The sequence below is a fragment of the Sparus aurata genome, chromosome 2 (genome assembly GCF_900880675.1).
Source record: "Sparus aurata chromosome 2, fSpaAur1.1, whole genome shotgun sequence".
Taxonomy (NCBI): Eukaryota; Metazoa; Chordata; class Actinopteri; order Spariformes; family Sparidae; genus Sparus; species Sparus aurata.
In genome coordinates this window covers 27,476,450-27,486,097 of record NC_044188.1, presented here as the reverse complement: position 1 = coordinate 27,486,097, position 9,648 = coordinate 27,476,450, and the positions used below count along the sequence as shown (strand labels likewise).

General features: G+C 43.7%; 1 protein-coding gene across 2 annotated transcripts in view; it reads left to right on the top strand.

Moving 5' to 3' along the window:
- Window positions 1-9,608, top strand: part of meis3 (myeloid ecotropic viral integration site 3) — an 11,851-nt gene extending 2,243 nt beyond the window's left edge. Inside the window, exons 3-13 of one of the 2 annotated variants that reach the window (XM_030398971.1) lie at window positions 2,887-3,026; window positions 3,346-3,520; window positions 3,607-3,657; window positions 3,759-3,809; window positions 4,170-4,319; window positions 4,498-4,603; window positions 5,124-5,224; window positions 5,918-5,994; window positions 6,930-6,988; window positions 7,111-7,197; window positions 8,292-9,608. In XM_030398971.1, coding sequence (XP_030254831.1) covers window positions 2,887-3,026; window positions 3,346-3,520; window positions 3,607-3,657; window positions 3,759-3,809; window positions 4,170-4,319; window positions 4,498-4,603; window positions 5,124-5,224; window positions 5,918-5,994; window positions 6,930-6,988; window positions 7,111-7,197; window positions 8,292-8,491 — 1,197 coding nt within the window. In that variant the 3' untranslated portion in view covers window positions 8,492-9,608. Of the gene's footprint in view, window positions 1-2,886; window positions 3,027-3,345; window positions 3,521-3,606; window positions 3,658-3,758; window positions 3,810-4,169; window positions 4,320-4,497; window positions 4,604-5,123; window positions 5,270-5,917; window positions 5,995-6,929; window positions 6,989-7,110; window positions 7,198-8,291 lie in introns of both variants that reach the window. The other variant, XM_030398962.1, reaches the window with a different exon arrangement.
- Window positions 9,609-9,648: the final 40 nt, after the last annotated feature.

The following is a 9,648-nucleotide window of genomic DNA, read 5'->3' as shown; positions in this document are numbered from 1 at the left end:
AGTTTTTACAACGTTTTTTTTTTTTTTTGGTTCTCTGTCTTGTTAATTCAAGTGCAAAAAACTGAATTAAACTAAAACTAAAACTAAAACTAAAAGACTTAAGGCAAGTGTATGGTGATTTTTATTTGAAATTTAAATGATTTCTTGAGGTGAAACTTTCCTGAAACAAATTCACGTTTCTCTTGTTTTTCTACATCGACGCCTCAGAAAATTCGAATTAGTTCACTTGTTTTCTCCTGGATAATTTCTGGATGTAGAAAAGCAGCACTGATTTTAATAATAGCCGTGCTACAGTAAAATACAAATGTCTGTCAAAATGGAATAGTCCCGTCATTCTTTATTAATACTAAATGAGCTTTGTTATAAAGTTTAAAAAGTGTCTGGACCAGCTTTCGTCCTCATTTTTTAACTCTCTGTTTGACTCGGTTTAATTTTCCACTCCGATATAAATCTAGCTCTTCACAGCTACATGATGTTAGTCTCACACATCATGAGAAGTTGTCGGCTGTTCCCAGCTGAAGCCTCCACTCGCCTGTTGCAGGCCTGCAACAACTCCCCTGCGTCGGTTGGAAATAACACAATCAAAACGTGTAATGAAAATGTTGTCCTGCCATCTGAAGCCTGTTTACCAGCTCCGTGACTCTTAAAAAAAAGGGGAAATTCGCGGAATTTGTCATCTCGACTCGTGCGCTTTGATCCGCTGGACGCACAGAAACCCGATAGGGTCCGTGCGTAAAGAGAGACGCGCAATCCGATAGCGGTGATTGTGTTAATAGCCAGCCTCCATAAAAACTAGAAGGTGTCCCGGGCCAGGGCCTCAGAGCAGGTGCTTTCTGTGATCCCGGTGGCCATATGGGACTCTGAAATACAACAATTTGATAAGCCATTTAGGACAGCGGTTCCCAAAGTGGGGTCCGGAGACCCCCAGGGGTCCTGCGGAGGGGTTTTCTGGAGGGCAGTAGATGGACATGAAGAGGGATAATTTAATTTCTCTTTGATTTAATTCCCATGTGTTAATAGAGGGAAAGTGTAATAATTATTACTTTTATGTCTAACCGTTACAGTCACACCACTAACTATTTAGATAATGATACACATATATGTAGACACACATCTTGGTGTGTGTGTGTGTGTGTGTGTGTGTGTGTGTGTGTGTGTGTGTGTGAGAGAGAGAGAGACATTTTCAGTTCTGACAGGATAAAAGAAGTGTGACAATTAAAAAGAAATATGGTTTTAATTCTGAAAATCTTAAAGATCAAATATTAAAGAGACGCTGTGACGGTCTGCAGTGAATCAATGCTTGGTACAGTCTCCACAGGAAAAAAACTAGGCTAAGCAGATCATAACTTTTATGACTTGGTTAAAATAACACTCAAGTGAAAGGTGTGTGAGCCAGGCCACCTAGCAGGTGCTGTCTGTCTGTGATCCCGGCGGCCCTCGGGGACTGTGCTGGGAGTCCCTTTAATCCGGCAGACAGAGAATCAGAAGCAGATCTGCTGACCTGAGCAACGTCGCCTCAGAGACAGAAGCTGCAGTGAAGCACAAATTAGCTCTGTAACACAGAGGAGGAGAGGAGGGAGCAAGGGAGACACGCATGTATATTCATGATGCCATGTGTACCCGGGCTTGTATCTGTGCGTGTGTGTGATTGTGTCTGCGAGCGTGCTATATGTCTGATTCACAGTGTTAAAGTGTGCGTGTGTGCTGGTGAGCGGGCCCCAGTGAGGCTGTCACAGCGGGTTGTGAGGGACGTCTCAGCACGGCTCCTGTCTAGTCTGAGTTTAGTAGGGAGGAGATGATTTTAGCAGCTACAGGCTCACCGTCTTCCTCCAAGGAGCTCATTTTGCCTCTTTTTCTCGTCTCCTCCCTTTCAACAACTAAGAAAACCTGCCCGACTCGCTGTGCATTTTTCAGGTTATCCGAGTGCATCTGAAAGCGTTTGTAATCCAGAGGGTGGTAGAGTTTTCAGCAGCATGTAATATTTCATCTGAAGTGAAAACAAAGAGATCTTCAAGGGTTTTTTTTTTTTTTGTACAAGAGAATGGGGGCATACTGTATGCACACACACAACTGGACATTATCAGTGAATGCACACACACACACACACACACACACACACATACACACACCCTGGGAGTATATATACAGAATATTCTGAGTAAAAAGGAGAGTTTTGCTTTCCTGACTGCTGTCTTGCTTTGCAGCGATTCCAATGTTTTTTTCCATTTCAACATTCCAGTCACTATTTTCTGTAAACACATTATGCATATGTAAGAGCTGAAACAAGGTACCATCAAAAATTCTGATAATCGTTCAAGAATCTTTTTAGCAAACGTGCCAGAAAATGATCTCTCCCCAGCTTCTCAAATGTGAATATTTGTTGGTTTCCCTAGTTTTCTTGGATAGTTAATTGAATATATTTGCATTTTGGACTGTTGGTCAGACAAAATACAACAGTTTGAGCCTCAGGAAATTATTATGGGGATTTGGGTTAGGGTAGGGTTAGGTTTAGGGTTTTTTTCTTTTTAAGAATTTTCAAACATTTTATAAACCAAATGATTAATCAAGAAAATAACGGTAAGATTAGTCAATTGTTAAAATAATTACTAGCAGCCCTAACACACACACACACACACACACACACACACACACTAATATGCAACATAAAATTCTTACATTAAATGGCAGCACAAATTATGTCCAGAACTTCGGCAGACATGAAACCACAGTGGCAGACCTCCTAACCGAGAGTCCAGTAAGCCGTGCCGCTGAAGCCCCCCTGACAGCTCGGCCACGTAATAAAATCACAATATGATTTGATGTCGGACAGGCGCAGATGTCGAACGTGTCTCATGTTTTCTGTCTTTCCGTCTAATTGTGTTTCAGTATGAAGAGCTGGTGCACTACTCAGGGTCGGAGGGCATGTCGGTGGGGGGGTACGGGGACGATGTCAGGCCGTTTCCTCCCCCACAGTACGGACCCACCGTCCCCGACTCCCTCAAACACCACAAAGACCAGATCTATGGGTGAGCGTGTGTTTGTGTGTGCTTGAAACCTTAGACAATGATTTATGCAGCCCGTTAGTGGGTTAGGAAAATAGTTGCCCAGTTTAAAATACATGTGCACTTTTGGCAGATTAACATTTGCATAGTGAACATGAAAATACATGTGAAGTGTTTACAGCTGTCTGTTTCATAAATACTGCGCGATAAAGTTTCTTATAACACCTTCTGTGAATGTATCGTGTGTACATTATGTCAACTGTTAGTGTGTTTATGTATAGTATGTTAACTGTGTATATGTGTGTATGTCTGTGTGTGTGTGTGTGTGTGTGTGTGTGTGCAGTCACCCACTGTTCCCACTGCTGGCCTTAGTGTTTGAAAAGTGCGAGCTCGCCACCTGCTCCCCCCGAGACTCCGCTTCCCTCTCAGCCACCTCCCACCTCCCCGGCATGGCCAATCACAGCGACGTCTGCTCCTCGGAGTCCTTCAACGACGACATTGCCGCATTCGCTAAGCAGGTGAGCGACCACCGCGAGCCAATCCCAGAGCAGTCGTCAAGGAACGTTTTCAGATCTGTAATCAGTCCGTTTGTTTTGTGCCGCAGATCCGTTCAGAGAAGCCCATATTTTCTTCAAACCCTGAGCTGGACAACTTGGTACGATGCGCTCTGAATTCACACTAAAACTGTAACACGCCTATTCACATATGCGTTGCGAAGACAGTGTCAATAAGTAATCCACATTCTCCTCTCCGCAGATGATCCAGGCCATACAGGTTCTTCGCTTCCATCTGCTGGAGTTAGAGAAGGTCGGTCATACGCAGCTTGTTAAAGAAATGAACAAAACTGACCAAGTTGACTTAATCAGTTCTGATTTGTTTCTGAAGAGTTTCCAAACCACTTACATCGACAAGGTTCAAGGGAATGTGTTTTAGTTTAGAAATGTGGGAAGGCAGATTTGGTCATTCTGTGAAAGAGATAAAAGAGGTTAGAAATATATATATTTTTTAATTGCGTGTATAACAGGAGGAATGATTACAGTAAGCAACAACTGCTTCAGTACACTAACGAGCATGGATATAATGTTTTAAGAGAGACTTAAAAAAAAGTAAACCTCTCCTTTAATGTTCACTACTGCATGCACTGACATATGTGAATCTGTTCTGTAGGTGCACGACCTGTGTGATAACTTCTGCCATCGCTACATCACCTGTCTGAAGGGCAAAATGCCCACAGACCTCATCCTGGATGATCGGGAGGGCGGCTCCAAGTCTGACATGGAGGACTTCACTGGATCCTGCTCCAGTCTGTCAGAGCAGGTGAGATGAACTATCAAACAGCGGCAAGCGTAGGAGAGGCTCCACCGTTCACTCATCCGGCTGCGTCCGCTGGTTGTCCGAATAATGACTCCTTGTTGTCTCACCTGGTGGGAATTCCCCATCTTCCCCTCCATCACTCTACCTCCAACCTCCTCTCTGTCTCTCCCCCCCCCTACAGAATGCGTCATGGTTACGGGAGCCCGATGAGTGTGCCACTACTCCTCTGGGAACACCGGGCTGTGGCCTGCCTTCACTGAGCGCCGGAGACAACTGTAGCGACACAGGTGAGCACAGAAACACACAGACATGGCGAATATACTGTATGAGTGAGAAAACACTGCACTGCACAGAAAAAAATGCAGCTAATTCATACACAGCCTGCCATGTGATGATGACTATATTCTGCCATCACAAAAGATAAAGACCAAAAATGACACACAGAATGGCCGCGAGAAAAAAGAAGACGTTTAGACTGATGTATCTCACCAGCTCATTATTATTATTCATGTTGGAAGTTTTGGAAATGAAACAGTATTTGCAGCAGCATGTGTCATTATGGTTCATAATTATTATTTTAAATCAAATGTAGTGCAACTTTTTGATTAGTTTACATTAATTCAGTTACAATCTCTTGAGTTTGAAAGCACATATGGCAGATCAATGCCATCAGATTCTCCCAAAAAAAACACCTAACCTCGAATTGTAAAAATATGAATACAACATATCTATGAAGACATAGCATAGACAACCCTTATAGACACTCATGGACACAGTCCCTGAGATACAATATGTGCGTCCCTGCAGGCGATGGTCTGGACGGAGGAGTGGCCTCCCCGAGTACAGGCGAGGAGGACGATTCCGACAGAGACAGGAGGAACAACAAGAAGAGAGGGATCTTCCCCAAGGTGGCCACAAACATCATGAGAGCATGGCTCTTCCAACATCTGTCTGTGAGAACGCTTTTTCACATTCTTATCCCATCAAAGTGAAATTATTACAGGGGGAAAATATTGAACTTGGACAATAATTGAAACCACCCTGCAGGAGCTGAAACAGGACAAAGAGAGCTTGTGTAGACCTCGGATGGGAGAATAATTACTGACAGAGAGGATTTAGCGTGAGGCGAAACATCACTGACAGGAACAGACAGAGGAAGCGAGTGTATCATGGAGGTCAATTAAATTAAATGAAAAATCGGGGGATTAAGTGATTATGGGAATATGCTCGCTATTTAATAACTGTGGAAGAGATAGAAATGGAGTGAGTAATTGTTGGTGAGGTAATTAGCTACCAAATGAGGCAGGTCAAATGTTGCTTCACTCCAATTATTACAGTATGTGAGTGAGTGTGTGTGCGAGTGAGTGAGAGAGGGAGAGAAGGAGCGAGGGGTTTCTCAGGTTGAAAAATGTGAGTGGAGATGTGAATTCAGACGGAAGGTCATCCAGTATTCACGCCGAGTCAAATGCATTCATTCCATTGTAGATTATTAGATGGCTTTTGGCCTCAGTGTTATTCTCGTGTTTGTGAAATAAAAGAAAAGCCGCCAAAGCCTCTCTGTTTTGATTCCTTTAACCGTTGCCCTGTGTGTCCTCTCCCAGCACCCGTACCCGTCTGAGGAGCAAAAGAAGCAGCTATCACTGGACACAGGACTGACCATCTTACAGGTCAACAACTGGTCAGTGCACTCTCAATCAATACACTAATTCTAGCCCTGTGGCTTATCAATAATCAGTTAAACTGTCGTGTGTAAATGCAGAGCGCCAAACTTTCAATTTACACAACACAGCTGTTGCCGCGTCAATAGCACTATCCGCGCGAGACTGTGCCGCAGATTTGAGCAGTGTCCATATTTTATGCCTCACTTATGTCGCGTATTTTGCTGAGTAACTCTTTATTGTGCACATTTCGCGCAAATAAGTGTCAGTTAAATGAAAGGTAGCACTTTTATAAGACTTTTGGAGTAGAGCGTCATCTGGTTTATTAGAGAGAAGCTTGTAACGCCGGGAGAAATGTCCTACTAAGCAGTTTTTTTCTGAGGCGGCAGCACAGTAAAAATCCATTTGCTCTATGTTCATAAAACAGAATAGCAAATCAATATCCAATAATCAGATGGTTTACTGCGCCGAATTCCCTATTCACTCCCCCGGGCACGCATGCTGTCTTTAAAGGCCAAACACACGCGTACGCACACACAAGTTCACAACAACGTTTCCATGCTGACATAGAACTCAGTTACTGCATCCCGTATATTGATACAGAAACACACACAAACCAAAATATGAAGTGTGTGTTTCATGTTAAACAGTAGATTTTGTAAGCTGATAACATCCATGTTTTTATTCGTAGCCCTGCAGCACGCACACACACACACACACACACACACAGTGACACAATCAATGCAGATCAATCAATTATCACAGGGCGATCGATACCTGTTCTGCCCTAACGTTGATTTACTGTGCCCCCTGAAAGGGTTAAGTGGTTGTAAAATGAAAAAAGGTTAATAGTGTCCCGGTCAGCCTTTTTCTCCATTAACGAGTGGCCTCGTCCGTCTCTCGCTCTCTCTCTCTCTGAACACACTCTTTCTTTATGTCTTTCTCCCTTGTGCAGGTTCATCAACGCCAGGAGGAGAATAGTTCAGCCAATGATTGACCAGTCAAATCGCTCAGGTCTGTGTTTATAAGTCAGTCAGCTGGACGGCTGCTAGTTAAACAACCGTGTATATATAAGAGTGGGTGTGTGTGTGCTGTTCGTTTGTGTCTGATGGTGTGTGTCATGTGTCATCTCACAGGTCAGGGTGGTCCGTACAGCCCAGAGGGAGCAGCTCTTGGGGGCTACGGGCTCGATGGACAGGCCCACCTCGGGCTTCGAACTGCAGGTACAGTAACCTTTAGGGAAATACTGCATGTAGAGAGTATGGGATCCTACCAGTCAAATATCTAGTCAACAGACACCATGAAAAATCAAAGTCAGCAGTGAATCAGTGCCGCTAACCAGCATTGTGTGTGTGTAAAAAGGCATTTTTCTAAAAAGAAAAAACATCAGTGAATACCACCATAGCACTGTGTTCATGTTCCATCATTACCATGAACACAAACAATGTAGATCCATTTATTATTCCCTAAGAAAATGTCACATTGTAAAATGTCACATTGTAAAAGGGGGGAAAAAAATCTTTTATCTGCACCAAAAGTTAATGGGGGGACCAACACACATACAGACACGGGGGAAAAACATATCCTCCTCTGCAGGGGTAAAAATATATAAAATATCACCAGCGTCATCCTTTAAGTCCACTAAAGGAAAAAGTCAAATGTAGATCACTTAAGCACTTAAATCACTGCTGAGAGCCTCGCAAATCTTTAAAAAAAAAAAAAAAAAAAGTGAATATGGCATTAAAGGCACAGGGTTGAAATGAGAAATCTTACCTAAAAAATAAGATGTAAATATTTATACTCTGTTTAATCCTCACTCCGCTTTTTCATTAATGTTATGAATATAAATATTTATATGCATAAGTAAGGAGTGACTCACTCACTATTTTGTCAAATGTTAGAGCTGGTGTCTGTACAGACTTTTGCAACTCCCCCAGCCTGTGTGTGATTTGAACAAACACTGGAGAAGTCAGCATTGTCTGGGAAGTTGTGGTGGACTGAAGCTTTAAAAGAACAGTCTGTGATTTAAAGGTGAACAAAAGGCTTGCCAAGCGCCACACAACCATCACCACAGGAGAGTGGAACATCACACACGTGTTTTGATTCTTAACACTAGACGTTGCTCGCTGTTTAAAAACTCATAACAAGCAACAACTCATGTTATGGAGACAAATCCAACAGAGCTATACCAAAATACCAAATATGTCAGTCTTAATTTTATTTGTGTATTAAATGATTGGACCTGGAACAAGCAGGCAGTGTGGAGAAAATGTTCTACATTGAAAATCTAAACCTGTCCTCTGTGTCTCCCCGCCAGGTCTCCAGGGGATGTCTTCTCTGCAGGGTGACTACCCCGGTGCCCTGCTGTCCCAACCAGGCTACCCTCCCCACCCAGGACCCTCCCTCCACCCCTACCCGGGTCCACACCCCCATGCCGCCATGCTGCTCCACCCGCCACCACACGCACACCCCGCAGAACCGCTCCTCGCCCAGGGACTGGACATACATGCACACTAGCTGTGGGGGGGGGAGTCGGGGGCGTGTATGTGAGGGCAAAGTACTGTATGACTGTGTGTATGTGAGTGTGTGCGGTGAGATGTGTATGTGTGTATGTGTGTGTGTGTATGTGAGAGCGTGCGTGCGTGCTATGAATGAGAAATGATGCATACAGAACACTATTTAAAGAAAAGAGACACATTGCTCCGAAAGTTTACATTCCCCACTGAAAGACACTGACCTCAATGTAGCTGTTCCACTCGGTGACACACACTGAAACACACACACACACACACACACACACACACACACACACACACACACAAGTAGACATAAACATAACACACACACAGTCTGGACCCACAGGTTTAAGCCATACCTCTTTCAGAGTAGAAGTGCTTCCTCCTCTCCAAATGTCTCCACTGTGTCCTGTGGGTGAGACACATGCTTTAAACTACACTTCCCATCATGCCTGCTGAAACACAGTAAGAGGGTCGATCAGATGAATATTTATCCCCGGAACATTGCTGCGGCACATGGACGTTGCTGGATGGGACTCGATCCTGTGAACACGCCTTCTTCACTACTCCCTGTCTTCCTTCACATGTTTTCTGTCAAAGACACACACACACACACATTTTATTTAAAGCTGATTTGAGTTTTTTCTTATTCTATTTTTATATTTATGTGTGCCACTCCAGGCGGACGCAGCTTCACGCAAGCTTGTTGAAATATTAGTGCTCTTCCTCAGCATGAAGCTAAACACTATGAATGACTTCCAGTCTGCCTCGCTCTCGTACCACTGACCTCCTTAAGATGCCAACAGGTGTCCGTTACCTTAGGATCCTTCCTACACACACACACACACACACACACACACACACAAACACAATACATACACACATAAAGCGACACACACTACGCTGAAAGCCATTTCTACACACACGCACACACACACAAACTTCTGTAAGCATTTCTAGTACATTTTTTGTGTGTCACAGCGGTGTGTGAGGGGAGCTGCAGCCAAAGGACTCTTGACACATTTCAGGCTCCCTCTCCACTCTGCTTGGACTGCTGAAACATTTCTGAATGATGATGGAAAATACCGTTAAAGTATTAAAATGTTTTTTGTAAGATTTGTCACTGGTCATCTGTTTGTGTGTGTTGTCTTCTTGTGG